Here is a 22,596-nt window from a genome sequence, read left to right as displayed (position 1 = left end):
TAGCCAATATTAAACTATTTTTTGTTGTTGTTGCTATGTGTTATTCACATGTCTTCCTCTTAAAGGATTAAAAAGCTTATAAATCTCAATTAATCTGTTTTAAATGAAAATCTAATAACTATTATATATCATGTGGAAGTAATGAAAAATAACAGGGGCATGCTCACAGGAGCATGTAACCCCATTAACGTGTTTCTAAAAGAGTCCCTGTCATACTGTACATGGTCTGATACCTTTGACTGTCGAGTCACAGTTCCACCAGCTGTAAAGGTTGAACTCCAACAGAAATCTGTGGAAAAGACACATTTCCACTCAAATACAGAGTGAAAATCCCAAACTGACAATAATTATAAGGAAAAAGGCTTTTTATCTCACATGACGACTTCAGTCAAGAGCCATTTCACAGTGGTGAAGGGCTGAAGGAAGAGAGCAGCGTGTCAGTGGAGACAGGAAACAGAAGTCTAACAATACATCACGGATGATAGCTAGTGTACTCACATCCAGAAGAGTGCGTGCGCTGTCACTGCTGCCTACGAACTCTTTACACAGAGCCTGATAGTCATACAAATTAATCCTAGCAGAAACAAAAGTAGAAGCAGATTCACTAAAGGCAGCTTTGGGTTAATATCTTATTTAACCCCAGGTTAAAGCCACTTTAACACTGGCTTAAGGAACATTTCATTCATTTTTTAAATGAATTTAGTACCACTTGACCTTGCTTTATGTGCCATATTTCAGTGCAGGTGGTGATAGATTGTATTTATTACATTACTTAAAATCAACTAGTTAACTAAATAATTATAAAGCATTTATTAACCTTTGTTATCGGTAAATGTCAAAACTTGCTACTACATTATAAGAATAAAAAGTCTGTTAATGGATCTGGGTTAACATGAACTAAAAACAGTTGCATTCATTAATAAAGATGCATAAATATATGTAACAAATGTATTTAACCTTGTTAATGTTAAAGAATCAACCAACAATAGTAACTAATGTAAATGTTTTATAAAATTTTTGTATCATTTAAGAACAGACAACCAATGACAAGCTAACCAATGCAGGTTTCAGTAAATACATATTTGTGAAGTAAAAAAAATATATATATATAGCTTTTTTTTTTTTTTTCTAAATATAGCATAATTTAGATAGTGTTATGCTTAAAACAGTACTGGATAATAATTGAGGATACTTTTTCTGTAAACAACCAGACAAATTTAGACACAAAATATAAAAAAAAAATAAAGACAAAAAATATAAAAAATAAATTAATAAATTAATAAAAAAAAAGTTAAGTATTTAAGTAACTTTATTTTCAGTATTCCAAAAAAGATAATAAATATTAAGTTGATGTTGTTGTTGTTGTTGTTGTTATTAAAACAGGTTGCTGTACATGCTGTACTTCCCCAATATTTGTTTTTATTGACCTCATTATACACAAAATAGGGCATTTATTTTTTACAGGTTTACAGATGTACAATTTTAAATCTTGGAACTTGACAAAATAGGTTAATTAATTTAACATTTATCTGTCTGTCTGTCTGTCTGTCTGTCTGTGTGTGTGTGTGTGTGTGTGAGAGAGAGAGAGAGAGTGCCATCTCTCACTTTTTAAATGAGCCCATCAGAAGCAGTTTGTTCATCACGGCTCCCTCCACTTCTCCAAAGAAGAGGTTTGTCTGTGGGAAACACATTATGGAAGGTTATAGTTAAAGTTACAGAAAGGATGATTTTCATTCGGCCAAGTGTTTTCGTACAGCTCTTGTGCTACAATTCTCTGTTTGTCATACCTGTGAAGTGTCTTCAGAGACCAAGATGAAGCCATTGTTGTCTATTAGATAACATTTAATGTCCTAATGGGAGTCAGAAACAGAGAATATTCATTTAAATGAATTATTCAGCAAGCTTTGGTCTGTTGTCATCTTCTTAAATCATTACAAACGTCAAGTGAGACGCATTTTTAAGCTTTTTATGCAAAAGCTGTTAATAAAAGACGCAGAATTTAAAATGAGAAACGCTACGAGGCACTGTCATATGTCATATATCATAAAAGAAGTGCAGACTGATCTAGTAAGCCTGTCATGTTCCAGAAATGTCCTTTGTATAATAAGCATGTGGTGAATACAGGCCATTTTATGAGCTCCATCACTGAAAATATGGCCAAAGGGAGAGAAACAGTCACATTTACCTCATTATCACAGCTGATGGTACATTTCCCGTCCAGAGCATTGCACTGTGTGGACACATGCAGGGATGAAAACATGAAGCAAATGTACATGAATGTCATTTATATAAAGATTCATGCTAATAAAGAGTTACATTATCTTAGAGCAATATCTATCATTATGACATCAAACAGAGCTCTTATGCAGAAAATTATAATACACAATTCAACACATCAGTTCTACAAGGTCTGGCTTGATATATATATATATATATATATATATATATATATATATATATATATATATATATATATATATATATATATATATATATATATATATCATTCCCATGAGCATATATGTGTGCTTACCTGGCGACTGGCCGTCCAAAATTTTCTCTGAAAGAATTCCAACTTCATTTGAATCCCCACAGCTTTAAGTGTCATAAAAACACAATTCATAAAATGAGGTTTAGCTGTGTTATAGGCCAATGATACATTTGAAAAATGATATTTTGTAATGTATTAAATTTGCTTTGAAATAGGAAGACAGTACCTGCCACTATTGGAGACTTCCTGTCATCGAGTAGTTGGATAGCAGTGCTCGCCAAAACCACACTCTTATTTTCACCCCCTTAAAAGAAATAGCACACATGGGCATTAATGCCTTCTTATACAGCATTTATATCAAAATCATCAATGAACTTGAGAACTGGTCCATATATTAAATTATCCACTAAAACTGCTGGTTTATCATGCAAAAATGGCTTGCAGGTCTGTTCTGAGGGGAAAAACAATGCTAAATACAAATTATGAAATGTAACTAAGCATATAATAATGAAAGCAAGATAAGCAGGCTTAAGACCATTTAGAAAGGTGATGTAAAAATTATATTTACCGTTTATCTATTATTATTAACATAAAAGTGTACATTTATCTGTCAAGTGGTACAAAGTGGTTAAATTAGACAGAGAACAAAATGAAGTCTTTAATATTCTAAAAACCTTAATTAAACTACAGAAGATAAAAGAAAATATGACCAAGGCTGAATAAAATACTGTTCTCTTGTGGGGAAAAATAAAATAAAATATTACTTTTTGATTTGGACGTACAATAAAATGGTATGCCATTGTGCCAAATGACATGTCATAAACACCAGAGGGCAGCATTTATTTACATAAATATTTATAAGCATAAATCCATTAAAGAGCGACTCCTTCGTTTGCATATTCAGATCAAAAGTGGCATGGATGGAAACAAACACTCAGTTACATGATGAAATACAGCACATTTTAGTGGTACAGGCAGATGAGGCAGGGAGAGTGTTTGATCAGAGAAGAGTTCAGCGCTGTCTGTGTGATAAGGAGCCCAAGAGCTGATGAGTGGGATGTAATGATCCTGATCTGTCACACACACACACACACACACACATTGCATGAACGTAAAAGTAGGGCACATTAATTACAGGCGAAGGAAAGAGAGATAAGCAGACAGTCTGCGTGAGGAAAGCAGTACAGTGCAGCTAGAGTAACAAACCACAAAATATGAGTTACATGAAATATCAGTTATATGATGATCTTTGCAAAACAAATCACGGGTGATGGTCTAAAGATGAGTGGTGGAGCAATAGCTAGTAGTAATACAGAATTCTGTCAATAACTATTATTAATTTGAACAATCTCTAAACCCAAGCAAAAACTTCAGTGCTTAACTTGTCTTAGACTGTCTTGCTAAAGGCATGAATGATACTTCACATCGTAAAAAGTGTTCTCGTCCTGTAATGTTGAGGAAAGTTGTGCTGTTACTTTTCTTATGCAATTACATTCACAATTTTGGATATGTATGTATCATGCAAAATAAATAAATAAATAAATTAATTAATAATAATTAGTCGCACATTTCCCTTTTCATTTCCGCACTTAAAAACGTTACTTTTTGCTATCAACATAATTCTGGACTGACATGCAATCAAAATGAAATGAGTTTACAATTTTAGCTGCATTGTCCTTAAATGCTTGAAGTATGTTGCATGACATGGATGTGTGTTCATGTACTTGAGCGTCATACCTGAACTGAAGGGAATGGAGTACACAAAGGTGCCGGGCACCTGCTCTGCGGCTCTTTTATACCACAGAGGAAAGTGATCTGCATTAAAGACGCCCTCCCTGTCTTCCGCGGTGAGAAAATCTCTACAAACACATGCAACCACAGAAGATACTTTACTTCATCAATCATCATTTACACTCAGAGGCCTTTTATCGCTCAGTGTAACGAAATCAGAATAATTGGCCAGTCATTTGCATGAAGACTCACTGATTGGTCAGCTGCTCGGGAACCACAAAAAGGTTGGTCCTGGAAAGGCCAGTTCGAGTGCCGAGAAAAGCGATCTCAACCCCTTTATCAGAGTTCCTGTTGATAAAAACAAACAAAAACAGTTTTAAGCAAGACCGTGTATGAGACAAGAAGGAGTATGAAAGTTCACACAGTTTTCCTATCCACCCAACCAACCTAATTATCTAGCTGAAAAAAAACAGCTTGTTTAGATTTAAGAGACCGTCAGGAGGTGGAAAATAGTTAAGTAAGAAATGTACTAAACTTAAAGACTAATTTAGTAAATATGACCAAGTAAAAGTCTGGACTCACTCAGACTTATTGAGGGCCAGTCCAGTCCAATACGCTTCTAAGGGAGCCGTTACGACCGCGTCAAACAAAACCTGCTCAATCAGCTCTCTGTCACCTACAACACACACAAGAGGACATTTACACACTCCATAATACTCATCGGACAGCAACTTTAATGGGGTACATTTTTGAGCAAGGTGTAAGATCTAGATGAAGGACAATGTGGCAAAACTTTGCAGGAGCAACTGCTACTGTATACTGCATGAAACTGAGCTCATTTAACTGAGAAATAATTTCAGAGGCAGAACAACTTATTTTGATGAAAGATTATGAAGCCAATTATTTCTCCATAGAATAATGTGCACTGATTTATCGATTATAATGGGAACATTAAAAAGTCCGTCTGAAATGCTGCTCACATTTGAGATGTGGTTTGCGGCTGGTCATGTAGAGTCTGATGGCCTGAACTTGAGTCAGATGATGATGATCATGGTGCTCATCTGTGTTACAGTATGTCCTGAAACATAAAGACAAGATGTATTACTTGTGTGATTCATAACAGTTGTAGATAATGATATGATGAGTTTCAATAAAGGTCTTTACCATTCATCAGCAAGGGCAACATCCGGCTGCTCCAGATCATGTAGACCTAAATAAAATGTGTGGATGAGAGTTTAGAGAGGATTACAGATGAACTGGAAGTATTGGGAAGTGCTACATACTTGTGGAGAAATCATCCAGTATCAGTGCTGTTTAAAAACACTGACAGTATTATGAAATTTGTGTTTTCAGACTGAAAGAGAGGAATATCTCAGATCTGTGCAACTATGAAAGACTGGTCTTAAACATAATTTATAGTTCCAGTATGATTAAATGATCAATGTAATCAAAACTTTGCTCGAAAACCTGTTTTACACAGTCTACTACATACTTTCTGTTTATGCTGTTAATACTAATTTTTTAGCTAGTAAAAAGGCTTTTTTGCACAACCGTAAATATGTTCATCCTCAGACTGTGGTTAAGGTGTCTTTTTTGCTATTAAATCTTTAATGATTTTTAGAAATATGTATATATTTTTTTATAAAGTAAATGTGAGAATACATTTGATATTGTTAGTAATACTTCAAGATGATCAATCCTTACATTATTTTCATATGTATGGCCATATAAATATAAGCAACTGCACCAAATTGCATTTGTTTTTTTTTGTTTTTTTTCTTTGCTCAGTTTGGGCCCAATTAAGGTTAATATAGTTTATATGTTTTGCCCTCTTTTGTGCATGATATATAAAACTTAACAAAAGTAAATGGTTGAGCCTTGGATTTTAATATTTTAACTGTAAGTATTGCCTCACTTTGGCGTTGTTTTTCATAAGTCTTGCTAATAAACAAAATCCTCACCGACTTCTAGTGAAACACTTCCCTTGAAGAAGTATTTTCCATGTCCTCGAGAGAGCGCCACACCTACACTACAACACAAACAGGAAATATCATTTAAAAAGTCACATTCCCATCATCACAATGTCACAAACTTTCAATCGCTTGTTCAAATGAAAAAAGCATTTACATATATGAGTCATCACTGACCTAAAAGGAGTTCCTTTGATATCAGTGTAGTAATAATCATTGTGCATTGTCAAGACACGTTTCTGGTGGGGAACAAATTCAAAGACAAAACATTATAACTTTAAGCAGTCATGTGAGGTGTATATTTGATATTTTACTATTGAGCCAATGCTTTTTTATTATATGACTCTAATCAGGCACGTGCACAGGTAGGGCTCAACCTGTGCAGAGCACATGCCCTTTTTGCCCTTACACTCCGAAGTGCCCTTTTTTTGGTGGTGTTGTTTTTTTTTTTTTTTTTTTTTTTTTATCAATGCTATTGGTTACCCTTTACGTCTGTCTGTCTGTTTTACAAATATTTAGCAAATGAAAGTTCTTAAAACGAGCTTGTGTAAATCTTATTCGATCCTCAAGCTGTCAATAAGCTGATAACTCCGCCCCCTCTATATTCATTGAATCAACTGAGGTTCCACAAGCACAAGCAGCCGCACAGTAGACACCAGCTGAGCTGAACAAAGTTGTGCGAAGGGTAAATAAATATCTTGTTGTTTGAATAAGTACTACTAAACACTATGTCTATAAAGGCTCATATTTTATTTATTTGATGTCTGACTGACTCACTGACTGAGACATGTGGGACGTCGCCTGAGAGAGAGGGCTAGCATTTGCCATCTAGTCAAAGCCAACACTTAAATAGCCTGTGCATACAGTTGCATTTCATCTTTTATAAAATGCGATTTTGGCCAAATGAATTTTACCACAGGAAAAACTGAGCGCTCCGTCTATATAACTAGTTTGTAACCTGTAGATGAAAATGTAATGTGATCCCGGCAGTGGCAGGCGCTGTCGCCGTTTTAATGACGGACAAAAAAATAAATAACATTTGCACACATTCCCTGGTCAAAAACTATATATTGATAAGTAATACAACAACATATAATTTGTTTTTACCATCGGGAAATCATAACAGGTGCGCCCCCCGCTGTTTCGTACTGGAACTTACACAAAGCGACGAGGGATCCTCGTCACCTAGATAACATATATTTCTGAGAAATTCTTCTTTGATTTATGATTGCTGATAGACTTCATTTATTATTTAGGCTAATCATGTTATGGTATACTCTCTGCTTGTCCTCACCTGTATAAAATGTAGTAAAACATGTAAAAGTTTTTACAGAAGATCACTGTGAAATCTTTATATTTTATCATGCAGAAGGTAATTCATGATTCATTCCAAGGCTTCATTTATTTGATCCAAAATACAGCAAAAACAGTAATATTGTGTACTATTTTTACAATTTTGAATAACTGTTTTCTATTTGAATATATTTTTAAATTAATTTTTTTTTGTGATCAAAGGTGAATTTTCAGCATCATTCCAGTTCAGTACTCTTCAGTGTCACGTAATCCTTCAGAAATGCTTTTCACTGCAACTGTACTTTTCACACTATTCTTATTTATTTTTTCATTGCTGGCTTATTTTAGGGAAAGTGTAGTGAATAAGAGATCTTCAAGAGACCAACATCCCTGGTCCACCACAGTATCAGATTTTTGCCAGGTAGGCGGATACATGTTGGATATGTTATAGTAACGGTATGGCTATAGTCTCTTATAATCTAGAATTGAGTTGGACATAATTACTTAAATTATGTTTCAAAAAAGTTTGTCAAAAATACTTGACTCATTGCTCACCTTCCCCTCTGCTCAATGTCATTCATAATCATGTTCACCAAATAATACAAATTAGCTTATAAAACCAAACAGAATAGCTAAAAAAGAGAATATATATATATATTTTTTTCTTTGCAAAGTTCATAAAAAAAGTGCATAAAGTTCAATAAAAAAAGACTTTGGTTTCCGTTTGGTTTTATAAGCTAATTTGCATTATTTGGTTAACATGTTTATGTATGAGTCAAGTATTTTTTTTCTCTATGAATGCAATAAAAAAAAGAGGGAGTACACAACAGCTGTTGTAATTAGGTTTGAAGAAGCCCTTAAAACCCTGTTTATCTATATTATCTAATTATTTAATATTATTATTATGGTTGTTATTAATCGTGAATAAATCTAAAGCTTTCGAGACTATTATTTTGTGTTAATGAATTTGTCATGAAGATGTGACCATTTCTTCCTTTTATGCAGGCTTACTAAATAATCTTGATATAAAAAAAAGGGGAGGGGGGCTTTTTCAGTTTCAGCACATGCCCCTCAAAAGGTCTGTGCACGGCCCTGACTCTAATATCCTATATTATTGTAATTCTGGCATGCAAAGATGAAAATGTTACCCCTTTGTCCACTGTTCTTTTCACTTCCATGGAGAAAGTGCCAGTTCGTCTGTTCACCATCGCTGTTCGTAACTACAAATAAACACATTTATGAAGCAGCACTTATTCACTTTAATACTATATGTCAACACTTCTGAGATGCAAAACACTTTATGCAAGTACAGTATGTGAACCTAATGCACAACATGACTGAGAACCTGCGATGCATTTGCATCTGTGTAATTGCATAAAGTATGTTTCTGGCCTAAATGTACTGCATTGAGTGCACTCAATAAAAACTGGTCCATACAACATCCTCTGTGTCCTCCCATTCCACCTCTGACAGGTCCACACTGCTGTAACTGGGTTTCTTCCTCTTCTGGCCCTCCTGGTACTGCAGAAAGAGACACAAAAAGGACAGGAAGTGCCTTAGAGGACGGCAGAGCAGATACAGTAAGGAATTGGGATCATATGGGTAACACGATGAAGACAGAAACGTACAGTACATTGTATAGAGGCCATTAATCTAGCGTTTCGCACTCCTGCCCCTCGGGTTTCCAACTAGCAGTGCACATTTAAGGTGTCTGATCAGATGATGAAGGTGCCATTTGCACCATTTTGCTAATGTCAAGCACACATCCTTTCCCCAAAATGATCAACGCAATCCCAAACGTAGGACATGATTGACAGGCACAAAGCATTTCTGATTGACTGGTTTTCTGATTGGCTTAAAGGCGTGGGCCGCTTGCCTGACTCTTATTTACCGATTACAGACTCTAGTGCTGTCACTGAGACAGGTTTGATTTCTGAGGACAGCTCTTTCAGTGATCTGTCAGTAGTTGAGACATTATAGGTGTGGTAGTCCGAAATGTTGCTTACAGCACCTTTACATCCAGCATGTGCAGTGCTGAGGGACTCCAGGAGCAGGATCGACAAACTGTGGGAATGAGATTTGTTTGCACGCTCCGAGCAGCCAGTATTCGGCTTATGGGGATCTGTGTCAAAATAATCAGTCTAATCGTTTTTGCTCAGATTGGCTTTGGAAATTCAGTCAGTCAGTGGCTCTGTTCCAATCCCTAATGAGTTGTCTTGCCGTCTGCTGTATAAATAGGCAGCATTCTAAACAAAATAGTACCTCTGAATTTAAACACATTATGTAAAATGAAATGATGCAAAAATGATTACAATAATGGTGTTTCGTCATGGGGAGCACACGAGATGTCACAATTTTTTTTTTTTTACTTTATATATTTTAAGGAAGCAGGTACAGATTTCCACAATTTAGCATGTTGTTAAGCTAATGATTCAAAACTATAACAAACACACACACACAAATAAAAATATAAATCGACAGTGTTATTTCACATTGACAGCTTTTTATATATCCTTCATTTTTATATTGTCACTTCGCGTTTTTTAAGTTACAGTTATTTTGTTATGTGCTGTCATTTTTGTTTTTGTATATTTTAAAATGTCTATTTAACTTTATTCAGTTTAAGTAAACTACTAAATACATTGTTGCAATGTATTCTGGGATATCCATGAAGGATACATATAACATATAATGATCACATATAATGACAAATACTGTAAAAAAATATAGCATTGCATTGCTTTCTACTGTTTGGAACAGCTTTCACATTAAGAGTTTGCCTATGATTACTAAAATATTTGTCTAGATATTCGAATCATTAAGGTTTGCAACAGAACCTAAAATTAGCTATTAAGTTTAATAAGAATGTTACTTTGTGTCATACTTGAATCCAGTCCAGTTCATAACAATGCATCTTACACTTAAAATACACATTTTAGCATTTATCACATCAATGACATTGTCCCTGCTGAGTCAGTATGGTCTGTATCTACACACTCAGAAGCCTTGACTGATGCACACCACCGCTACGCAAACACAAACTAACACACAGCAGCACTGGAGCCACATTACGACGAGAACACAACACGTTCACGACACACAGAGACGCACGCACGCACACACAGTCACACGTGGTGACCGAGAGCGGAGTGAGGGGTGTCCCTGTGAAGGGTGAGTTACCTCAGTGCTCTGATCAGCCCTGGCAGGCACATGAATGGGCTTTTATTCCTGCATGCAATATATCAGAGGAAAAGGGTTGGGATTACAAAAACTACATCTCCCATGATGCACTTCAGCGTCCCACCAGCGCTCTCACAAGCACACTGCATGTGTGGGCAGATTTTACCTGAGCCAGCCTGTTTGGGCTGTGGGTGTAGTTGATTGTCTATTGTATCATATTTCAGCTCTGGATAGGGGACCAAATCAAGATATCAGTGCTTACCATGGGCCTCAGGTCGGGATGCGTCAGGATGTATCCGTTATTGGTAATGGCAAACGCATATCCATGTATTCCAAGCTGGAGAAAAGAAGATGAGATTTAAAAAATGATAACAATAATGTACCCCAGCCCGCTTTGATATATAAATGGTGGTAATGTCATACCTTGTGTTTTGGGATGGTTTTCATTAACTCTTGAATAGGAATGTCAGTGCCTGCGACTCCAAGCAGGATGCCTTGGTTTTTCTGTGGAGGGACACATACTGTAAAATCACTTTATTTTCACACATATGCATTTGTCTCATATTCATATATAAAGTGTGCACATTCATTTTGGATAAACACTGAAACAAACACAACAGACTGACAGGTTTGACGTTTGACAGATGGCGAGATCAGTAAGTTATTTGAGGTTTCTGTATGGTGGATATTGATGGTATTAATGATTAAGGAAACTCAGTAAGTATGAAATATAAGTGAAACACTGTCGATAATAATATATCATACTGATGAGTTGGATTAAGTAATCAAACAATTTTTTTTTTATGCAATTACAATAAAAACTTAATTCCTCAAACAGACACAGACAAACTCTAAAAATGGTCCATGCAACCTGTGGATTATATTTCAAGTCTTTAAAATTCATAAAATAGATTTGTGTGAGAAATAGGCCACTGAAAATCTTGACATTCACTTAAGCTTTTAATATTGTTATTAATAATTTTGTTACAGTTCCATCTGGGAACCTTTTAGAATAGATGTTTTAGAATATACATTAATATGAGAGTTATAGTTAATTCATATTAATTATCAATAATATTAACACTAACATTTAAATTAATATTAATATTACTACTTAGACTAATGACATTGTTATTATAGTTTTATATCTCTATTAAAGAGTTTTATAAACTCTATTAAAATTTTAAATGTATTAATATAGTTTTTATTTATAATTCTGTATGGAAACTTGTTAGAATACACATTTAAGAATATACATTTTTATTAATAATGTACATTAATATTATATATTTTACATTAGTAAAAAAGTATATAAATATGTGTGTATGTGTGCGTGTGTATATATATATATATATATATTAAATATACATTATTGATATTAATACTTTTAATATTGTTAAGACAATTTAATATGGAAACCTTTTAAAAATCTTTGGAGTTTTAGAATAAACTTTAATATTAACATGTATCCATGCTAAATTATGTATTTAGTTTGTTGATTAAACTTTACACATTTTATGTGTTTTGTTTAGTTCTGACACACACACCAATACACTCCTCACCGTTTCATTCTTGGTGCTAAACACAGGCATGGCCACTGTGGTCATCGGGTTCGGACTTTTATTCTCTCCAAGCTGCTGACAGATCAACAGAAGACTTTCAGACTTTTTCATAATGTACATGAACATCTGAGAAAAAAAAGTCCAATAAATACATGAAATATTCAAAGCAACGTTTGATTAATGGCCGTGCGAGGTGTAGACAAGTGAAGGGTGATCTGGTGAAGATGCTTCATCTCTTGAGCTGAACTGTACGCTCAGCTGCGGGCACGATGAAGGCTGACATGATTTAACGCATGAGCTCGCTGAAACTAGGTCTGCAATTCCCTCACCTCACCCTTATGTGTGTGTGTCCATTACGCATGTTTTACAGGGGCCCTTGAGAAGATTCGGCTTGTTTGTGTTTGTGAAATAGGAAAACAGAAAGAAAAAGAAATATCCCATCCCAGTTAAAAATTACCAATGCCTTTCCAAACCTGTAAGACTTTTAGGGGAACAATAAAATACAACGAAAATAATAAAAGTGAACTGGGACAACAACAAAAAAAAAAACATAATTAAAATATTATAAAAGTGGTCCATACGAATTGTGTGCTGTATTAAAAGTCGAATACTATTTTTGCAGGAAATCTCCTCTATTGTAGATCTCACATCTGTTCATGTACATTCAAATATGTATATTAAGTGAACAAGCTCATTATTTTGAGTGAACTATCCCTTTAAATATTGGTTAAAGTGTGTATCTTTAAGCATCATTGGCCTTGTTCCACAATCAGAAAAATCTCCTCCAGTCTCACTGAAGAGGACTCTAAAGTCTCTCTTACTCTTGCCTCGCATTCGAGAGCTCAAAAAAAAAAAAAAAAAAAAAAAACATTTGTCCAACATTTGTTCAGTCTGGTTGGCTTCGTGCAGAACACTAGAGGTGTATCCTGCAGGAGCCAAATTGAAATCTGTGAATTAACCTTGTGCTTCCCCCTTCCTCTCCTCCCCCCCTCTGCCCTTCTCTCTTTCTCCCAGACTCTGCCTCTCTCACCCCCTCTGCTCCAATGTCAGTTTTATAAAGGCTTTAGGAGATAAAAGCCAATGATCCACAAAATGATGAATGGGGTGTCTCAGTGGCCAAGATACAGCAACACACACACTCCGGAGAACAATTCCCAACACCCTACGCCAATGCCCATGTGTGTGTGTGTGTGTGTTTGTGAGAGAGAGAGAGATGGGGGGGGGGGTCAAAGACACTGGGTAGATGTGAACACTGTCTGGCATTTGTGTGTGTATGAGTCGCTCTTATCAGAAATGGAATGGCACAGCGGTCTGTGTTGCAGTTCTCGACGTACCCAGCAGAGTGAAACCAAACCCTATCTCTGACCACATCTCGCCCTCTCTGGCTTTCATCTTGCACTCTCTCAACCTGCTTTCTGCGTTTCCCTGTAGCACCCTGCACCACATCCGCGTTCAAGTACTAATAAAGCGTTTCAGATTCCAGAAACGGAATGCTGAAAACAAATTACGATGAGGAAATGCTGCAAGACACCAGTGACAGAATGGACACAAAACAGGCTCTGTTCCAAAACCTAGACAGCTGCCTTGCTGACTAAAGTCTACATAGGCAGCATTCTAATTTAAGTGAATGATTTAGAACATTCTGTCGTATGGCATACAAATAATGTTAAAAAGAGCAAGTACAAACCTCAAATGGACAAAAATGCACAACAAGTATTGAGATATTAATATTAATCATATTTAAACAGTTTGAACAATTTTAGTTATATTTATCAGTATTGAATGAATTAAATGCATACAGTCTGCAATTTGTAAACTCAAAAAAAGGTACAAAAGCTGCCACTGGGGCGGTACCCTTTCAAAACTACTACAATGTAACATTTTGGTACTATTTACTACCGTTTAAAAGTATGAAAAAAATAAAAAGATACTATTGATACTAAGTGCTTATTTGACTAAAACAGAGTTAAAACAGTAATATTGTGGAATATTGTTACAATTTAAGATGTACTAAAATAGGAAGAATTTAATTTAATTTAATTTTATTTTATTTTATTTTATTTTATTTTATTTTATTTTATTTTATTTTATTTTATTTTATTTTATTTTATTTTATTTTATTTTATTTTATTTTATTTTTTTGTGATGCAAAGCTGAATTTTCAGCATCCAGTCTTTAGAGTCACTAAACTTTAAAGTAAAAATAACTTTGGAATATTATGGTTTCAATGAAAGTATTCAAATTATTTTTTGAACATTGATAATATGTTCAACATTGATAATAAATGTTTCCTAAGCATCAAATCGGCATATTAGAATGATTTCTGAAGGATCGTGTGACACTGAAGACTGGAGTAATGATGCTGAAAAATCAGCTTTGCCACAGGAATAAATTACATTTGAAAATATATAAAAAATTGACAAAAGCTGTCTTAAGTGGTAAAAATAACGATACCTTTAAGGCATTAAAATGTACCTTTTAGGAGTAAAATAAGGTATCTTTTGAAAGAGTACCACCCCAGTGACAGCTTTTGTACCTTATTTCTAAGATATGTTTTCCCCCTTGAACTTGTCACTGCTTTTGCTTATAGACATGCAACGCTGCCACAGAAATTTGGCTATTTATAGGTATCTTAGAAGGAACATCCTTTATGTTGTGCGTGTTGTCCCTTAAAATGCTGCATCCGTAGGCAGCTCACTAGGTTTGGGAACAGAGCCGCAGACACCGGTTACGACTGTTACCTTGTGCGCCTGTGCGAGCTATAGGGACACAGGGAGAAAAATAATACTGTCATTGACATGTGCTCACGACTACACACATACAAGAGACACACTGCACGGTGTGTGACCTGATCTCGTTCTCGCAGTGCTCACTGAATGGAAGAATGTCTTGATGAGACCTTCAGGGAGTTAACGGAGCTACTAATGAGGACTGAGTTGCATTTTATGAAGGTGAATGATTGGAGAAAACACAGATTTTGTGGAAAATATACATTACATTTTTTAGACAGCGAACCCTTTACAAAAATGTACCATAGTGGCACTAATTTCTGCCAAAATACCATAGATACTTACTACAGTTGTTGATAAATGAAATAATATTACAGTGTGAGAAATCTCTTCAAATGAATGTATTTTTGATAACGGTGGTGATTTATAAATACAAATGTTATCTTATTTTAGAAACAGTCGTATTTTTGCAGAAACTATGGTTCACACTGTACGTTTCTGTAAGGGATACAGATGCTGTACACTTATTATACTTACTGCGCTGTCCACATAGGCTTCAGTCCACACTGTGTCATGTTCATGGTCGATAACTTTAGGTCTGCTCATCACATGCAAATATCGCATCACGTTCTCCTGAACATCAGCCAGCGTGGAGATCTGACTAAAATAACCTGCACAACATAGAGCAACATTGCATATTAGAATTACTCTCTTAAACTTAAACTTAATTACATTGTAAAAAAAAAAAAAGGTTTATTTTAAATTAAGGCTGTACTTTCGAAGAATCCTGAATATTCCTCAAAAATATTAAGAAGCAAAACTGTTTTCAACATTGATAATATTAAGAAATGTATACAAATGTATAAATGTATAATCAGCAAATTATTAGAATGATTTCTGTAGGATTATGTGACAAGGCAAAAAAAAAAAAAAACATTGTAATTGTTTAAACAGAAAATAGTTATTTTATATTGTACCAATATTTCACAACATTACAGTTTTACTGTATTTGCTGTAACAATAAATGCAGCACTGGTGAGCATAACAGACTAATGTTCAAAAACATTTAAAAACCTTACCGACCCCAAACCTTTGAATGGTTTTGTATGTATTTTCATGTATATTTCATCTAAATGCATTTTAGTGACACTGTAAATATAGTGCATTTTTACAGATTTTACATACAGAGGAAAAAGATTACTCATTCACACACACACACACACACACACACACACACACACACACACACACACACACACACATATATATATATATATATATATATATATATATATATATATGAAAACAAGATACAAGCTGATTATTAGATGCATTTTCCATCCATTTGGCAGTGTTAAAAATGTGCATTTGCTACTGCAGAGGCTCCAGGTGCAGAGCTAGAAACTCTCAGCATGGTGTGTGTGTGTGTGTTCCTCCTCCCGCGGCCAGTCATCCGTGGCGCTGGCACATGGGAGTGATCAACGCTGTGCAGCCACGGGAGCCGGGCTGACAGGAAGAGTGATTTAGACTCAGTTGACCTTTGACCTCTGCATGTCAGCTCTGCGAGCTGAGCCAGATCCCGTCACACTCCCATCAAGCACTCAACACCCGCGTGATTTTCTTCAGACTTCCCACCAATAAACCCACAGTGCTGGGTTTGGAAGCTGAACTGAAGCTTCCGTTCTCCAGCAAAACCAAGCCAGGATAATTAATTAACAAATTAGATTAAATGGAATTTAAATTAAATTCAGCTCGTCATTTAGAAAATCATACAAACAAAAAAAACAAACAAATCACAAACCTTTATTGGCACACGCCATCCATTTTAGGTTATCAGCGAATGCAGATTCCCGGCCAATCAGATAAGGGAATATGCGAACCTATGGAGAAACAGAAAAGAGTACAATTTAAAAAAATATATAATAATTAAATACTGATATGTGCGACATTAACTCCTGCAATGTAAGCTATTTTACACTTGGCATGCTACAGTTTCAATTTAGTTTAGTCAGTACTTGTATGTATTTGTATGTACAATTAATTAGATCTCTGAAGAATCTGTTTCTTTCCCACAATGCAATTTCCCAACGTCAGGGTAAATCCTGATTACTTGATTACTCATTGGAAAACAACTGCCTTGGCGCATTTACTTAATTACACAACTGGTGTAACAAATCAGCTAGGAAAATTGTTCACCATATGTTTTATGATTCAGTTTTAGATATCTCCCAGAGACCCTGCATGAGTACTGAGACTGACAGCAGCGATCATTCAGGAAAACATGCCAATTGCTATTTTACTTTTATCTTTCTTTATTTTTCTATTTTGAACATCAAATCATTTCAGGCTGTGAGAAATGCAGGGCCTTAAAACCATTGTTTTTTTTTAGCTTTATTTATATTCTATAATATTTTTTATTCATATTTTTAATTCGCTTTTATTTATATATATATATTTTTGTAATTTAGTTTTGTGCCTTTGTCGTTTTTATTAGTTTTTATATTGCTATATAGCTTTAATGTATTTTATATATATATATAATTTTTCTTTCACCTAATATTTTAATTTACTTTATTTTTATTTATTTTTTTGATAACAAGCCTCAAAACAAGATTTTATGTTTTTACATTTTTTAAAGGCGATTTCAGAAATGCATCTAAAAAAATTAAATGCTCTTCATGTTTTGTAGTTTCTTTATCAAGTTAACGATGCTCCTGCTCCAAGATGATAAAACACAGTCAAATGCAACAAAGACATCGGACCAAGTATAAAGGACAAATAGATTTATCTTTTTCTCAATACAGAAGACGGATTGACCAAAATGCACATCCTTGAATGTTTACACATTTCTCTTATTTATTAATTTGTGTTCATGAAGGTGCTCTCAAAATACGGCCAGTGTGAATGCAACCATTCCTCTCAGTGTTTCTTCACTGCGCATTCATTTTTTTCTCCCTCTCCCTCCCTCTTTTTCACTCTCCATCCCTCCATTTCTCAGTACATTGCTCCTGTCTCCCATGTATAAATGGTTTTTGATACCAACCAATACTGAACGGTTACACCGCAGTGGGCCAGCGACAATTCACACACAAACACACACACACACAAACACAGGCATACCTTCTGCAGGCTGTAAAAACACATTTCTCCCCCCGCTGATTAGGACATGAGACGCAGACTTACACACACAACCAATCCAGACCAGGAATGCGTAGCATGTTCCCCTGAACGCCTAGTGCTTTATGAACACGTCTGCTAGCTCAAACTGTGCTGTTGTCAAATACTGGTTCACAGGGTCAATCAGGTGACTGAATCAGCACCGCCAAGGGCAGGTACATGAGCAAACCCTCCAAATCAGTTTATTCAACATTTTCCCCCATGTTTGAAGAGTGTGTCAAATAAACTGGTGCTGTCAGCAGTTCAATATACATTAACACACTTTTTCAGACAACCACCGCAGGAGCCAAACACAATTCTTCAAAATGTCAAAATGTTCTCAAAAGGGAATTTTACACTTGTGCAGGGGTGAAAAAAAGCAATCATAACTAAATCTATAAAGTAAGAGAAAAAACGCTGTACTCAGGCAGGAAACAAACAAGAAAACAAGGCTGCAGTTTATAATGTATCTCAAGTAAGATGTAATGACACATATTCATGATTTGAAACTGATGTGGTTGTTATGCATGGAAAACCTCCGTTTTAATCATTTTTATCTTACCTTGCGCTCAGGCCAGTTATATTTGGCAAAAACATTATCGTACATTTCAGTAGCTCCGTCTGTTATCAGCATGATCGCCTGACTACATGAACTTCCACGGCCGGTCTGATTAATCTGCACAGAGAGAGGGAGAGAGAGAGACTTTTCATTATAAGAATGAGAATTTGGTCACCAGAATAAACTTAAACAACCAAACAGCCTTAGAGAGATTCACTAACAACAGAATCAAACAGGAAATTGTCTTCAAAATTGTTTCTGTATCTACATTATCAGTCTGAAATGAGCTATAGCCGATATTGTGTTTATGCTGTGTGAAACAATGGTTCTGGTCCTGGATGCTGACTGGTCAATATCAGGAGTGACTGGTGACCACATTTTATGACAGTATCAGTAGCTTAACGTTGGACACAAAATAGCACAACCTTTTATACTTTACTGTTTAGTTATTTTATGATTGTGCTGCTTGGATAAAGTATGTGTGTGATACTGGTGACAATGCATCAACTGTTTTAGTGAAGTTCTGCAAGTTTTGATCAAACCTTTGTAATATGCAGACAATAGACAAGATAATATACAAACAAAAATGACAAGGTTATGATTGCAGTCACATCCAAAAGTAAAATCACGTCCATCTAGTAAAAATTTAAAATAACATGTAAAAAAAAGAAGAAGAATAATAATATATAACATATATAATAATATAACTATACAACATCATATAAAATAAAAAAAGCAATATTTTTATTAAGATTCTTATGCTAACCAATGTATTTATTTTATCACAATTATTGTGTTTTTTTTACATTTAAAAACAGCTATTATCTACTTTATTTTTTTTTTTTTTTATTGTAGTTTATTTCTTTGATTGCAAGTACTGAATTTTAAGCGGTCTTTACATTTTAAGTGTCAAATGATTCCTCAGAAATCAACATATGTTATTGTTATCGGTGTTGAACTATTATATTTTTTTGTGGAAACCATAATCAGTTTTCATAAAAAAAAATTTTTTTTAACTGAAAGTACAAAAGAACAGCTTTTACTTGAAATCGATAAAATAATAAAAAATTAAATTAAATTAAAATCTGCCCTTTTGAATAGTTGTGTATAATATAGTAACTTGAAATGAACAAAACCTGATCCAAATCATGTTTTCCAGAATTATTTGAGTTAATTTCTAGGTTAAAAGAAGGGATTTAATCTATATATATGAGCAGAATACACTATGTAGTATTTAAAATGATACATTTTGCTGCTAGAACACACTGCATTATCATGCCTTTGATTCTCTATAATAGTCTTCGCACTAAACAAACTTTACTGCGGTGCAGTGCATGATGTCATTCGAAAAGTCAAAGACTGCTGCATCTACTTCACTGTTTTAACTTTCAACCAATCAGACACAAACACAGTATGCGGTCCTTTAAAGGGGCCGGACTCTGGCTTTTACGATTACCATATTAATGGACTGGATCTAATGAATGTGACAAATACAGATATAACCCTATCCTCCGTTCTGTCTCTGCGTTTCTCCCCTCCCCGCTCTTTCTGAGAGACTAGTGGTCTGAGAAAAGAGAGATAAAGGGCACAACCGGACTGACTTTGAGCGCTATCTCGTCTGCAATTGCTTTCTCTTTCATCAGTGTATTAATCAGGACTGCCAATTACCACAATTAATCACACGGAGAGATAGAGGTGTCTCGAGGAGGGGCTGGAACAGAGAGTCAGAATGTGCGCTCACACACGCTCACACACACACACACACACACACACTTGAGTAGGAGCAGAACGGAGAGCTGTCATGATACCGGATCTCTGTAATCTCGCGCTTTTGGTAATCTTCACCTACCTCATTTAAGATAGTGAAAGCCTCAGTCAGTGCATTGCCCAGGAGTCCGATTCCTTTGGCGAATAACTTGTCTAGATGCTCTTTAAAGTGCTGATGAATAAGAACAAGAGAAACGGCTTTCAGATATGTTTTAGGAATCCTAATTTCACCCAAAATTAGGTGATTATAGCCAGAAAGTGTGTGCCATTGTTTAATAAGAGAAAGACATACATCCTTATTAGTGCTGTCAGCTTGAACAAGAGTGCCATTTAGACAGGGCTCCACATAATGGATCTCTTGGTTGTACTGGAAACACAGGAGAAATTAGACACAGTGAGAATTAATTAAAATATTAATTGATATCCTAAAGGGTACTGGTTATTTCACATATGGATATTAAATCAAATTTCCTTGCTTTTTTAAGTGCATGAACATACTGTAGCTTTCAAAACAAAACAAATTGATCAAAAAAAGCTTGGGGACGTCAGGATTTTAAATGTATTTGAAAGAAGTCTCTTATACTCACTATTTATTTTGTCAAAAAAAAAAAAAACCTTTTAAAACCATTTAAAATAATTATCTATTTTAATATATTTTAAAATATAATTAATTCCTGTGATGGTAAATCTGAATTTTCAGCATCATTACTCCAGTCTTCAGTGGAATCACATGATCCTTCAGAAATCATTTACATATGCTGATTTGCTGCTCAGTAAACAAATAAGTGTTGAGCTGCTTAGTATTTTTGGTGGAAACCATGAAACTTTATTTTCAAGATTCTTTGATGAACAGAAACTTCAAAAGAACAGAATTTATTAGAAACAGAAATCAGTTTTGATTTGATTGTTCATTTCTTAAAATACTAAGTTTTCCACAGCCACTGTTCTAGATTAAGTTTTATATACAATAAGGTATTGTTAGTCATTAACATTTGGATTGTGGAAACTGATAAGCTGCTTTAATCAGGAGCAGCATTTGGAATGATATCTATATTCATAAAAGCAAATGGAGAGAAAGGCGGCTAAGATTTCCCAAGCCTTACACAAGTGAGGAAGCTTTCTTGAACTCACTGCAATAATGTTGAAGAAGTCATCATCCCCAAGTGTGTCCAGTATGGAAGCAACCGTCTGTCTGGCTATAGTCAATCTTAAACCCTTCATACTGCCACTGACATCCACCAGAATCACAACATCTTTGGGAGAGGTGGCTGCCTGGATATACCTGAGATCCATGAATCCATCAATTCACACATGAATAGATTCGAAATAAACTACGGTTAGGCTATACTGGAATCTATTCTTGAAAACGAAACAGAGCTGATCACACTCACCACCACAACACAAATAAAAAAAAGCACAAAAAAGACTTTTTAAGAATCATTTAAAGCAGGAAATAAAAAACTGTCCTTACCATTTCCTGTTCCTGCAGTCAAACGCAATGACACCGTTCTCATCAGGATGCCATTTCACCCCTGAGAACACACATAGTGTAAAAAGAATTAGATTTTATATTATATATATATATATATATATATATATATATATATATATATATGACTTCATTTAATTTTTCCTATTTATTGTTTTGCAGACTCTTTGGCTAAAAGTCCAAAAGATGGTAAAGCTCTGTGGCTCAGCTCTTTAACCACATCTGTTTAGCACAAATAGCTAATATATGTAAATTTTGCAGAATGCTGTAAGATGTAAGCTGTGATTTAGTCTGCCACAAGCTTTGATTAATGGAATGAATTTTCTCTTATGTCCTCTCTGATGGTCTGTAAAATTACAACATTAGCAAAATCAGCCAGTTTGATCTTCATCAGTTCTTGCGCAGACATACTGCAACATTACGTACCTGGGTATTGTCGGAAAAAACCTTTAGCGCTTCCAAAGTACTGCCAAATAAGAGTCGGGTCCCTTTTAAAGTTATCCACGAAAACTTTGTTCAAGGCTTCCGACCAATAGACTCCGTTAACTATGTCAGGGTCTGAAAGGACGAAGAGAGAGAAAGAGTGAGAAAATGTGTAAAGTTTATTTGAAGCATTCGCAATCAAAGCAATAAGACCGTTCTAATTTGACCTTTAACCCTAATTTCATT

The 22,596-nt window shown here is 35.0% G+C and overlaps 1 protein-coding gene across 4 annotated transcripts in view; it reads right to left on the bottom strand.

The window, feature by feature from the left end:
* Window positions 1-22,596, bottom strand: part of LOC128022123 (voltage-dependent calcium channel subunit alpha-2/delta-3) — a 42,279-nt gene that overhangs the window by 5,240 nt on the left and 14,443 nt on the right. The window contains exons 6-35 of one of the 4 annotated variants that reach the window (XM_052609391.1): window positions 22,354-22,485; window positions 21,910-21,970; window positions 21,570-21,720; window positions 20,731-20,805; window positions 20,521-20,610; window positions 18,675-18,788; window positions 16,758-16,836; window positions 15,494-15,627; window positions 14,969-14,986; window positions 12,228-12,302; window positions 11,089-11,169; window positions 10,928-11,002; window positions 8,923-9,006; window positions 8,634-8,705; window positions 6,370-6,431; window positions 6,184-6,251; window positions 5,387-5,432; window positions 5,203-5,300; window positions 4,805-4,898; window positions 4,475-4,570; window positions 4,229-4,350; window positions 3,451-3,564; window positions 2,718-2,795; window positions 2,534-2,595; window positions 2,186-2,230; window positions 1,788-1,850; window positions 1,606-1,676; window positions 499-574; window positions 376-416; window positions 234-289 (exon numbers count right to left, since the gene is read on the bottom strand). In XM_052609391.1, the coding sequence (XP_052465351.1) occupies window positions 234-289; window positions 376-416; window positions 499-574; window positions 1,606-1,676; window positions 1,788-1,850; window positions 2,186-2,230; window positions 2,534-2,595; window positions 2,718-2,795; window positions 3,451-3,564; window positions 4,229-4,350; window positions 4,475-4,570; window positions 4,805-4,898; window positions 5,203-5,300; window positions 5,387-5,432; window positions 6,184-6,251; window positions 6,370-6,431; window positions 8,634-8,705; window positions 8,923-9,006; window positions 10,928-11,002; window positions 11,089-11,169; window positions 12,228-12,302; window positions 14,969-14,986; window positions 15,494-15,627; window positions 16,758-16,836; window positions 18,675-18,788; window positions 20,521-20,610; window positions 20,731-20,805; window positions 21,570-21,720; window positions 21,910-21,970; window positions 22,354-22,485 (2,433 nt within the window). The remainder of the gene's footprint in view (window positions 1-233; window positions 290-375; window positions 417-498; window positions 575-1,605; window positions 1,677-1,787; window positions 1,851-2,185; window positions 2,231-2,533; window positions 2,596-2,717; window positions 2,796-3,450; window positions 3,565-4,228; window positions 4,351-4,474; window positions 4,571-4,804; window positions 4,899-5,202; window positions 5,301-5,386; window positions 5,433-6,183; window positions 6,252-6,369; window positions 6,432-8,633; window positions 8,706-8,922; window positions 9,007-10,927; window positions 11,003-11,088; window positions 11,170-12,227; window positions 12,303-14,968; window positions 14,987-15,493; window positions 15,628-16,757; window positions 16,837-18,674; window positions 18,789-20,520; window positions 20,611-20,730; window positions 20,806-21,569; window positions 21,721-21,909; window positions 21,971-22,353; window positions 22,486-22,596) is intronic. The other 3 variants (XM_052609392.1, XM_052609393.1, XM_052609394.1) reach the window with 3 other exon arrangements.

The sequence above is a fragment of the Carassius gibelio genome, chromosome A11 (assembly GCF_023724105.1).
Source record: "Carassius gibelio isolate Cgi1373 ecotype wild population from Czech Republic chromosome A11, carGib1.2-hapl.c, whole genome shotgun sequence".
In the NCBI taxonomy this organism is placed as follows: Eukaryota; Metazoa; Chordata; class Actinopteri; order Cypriniformes; family Cyprinidae; genus Carassius; species Carassius gibelio.
This window is presented reverse-complemented; position numbering and strand designations above follow the sequence as displayed.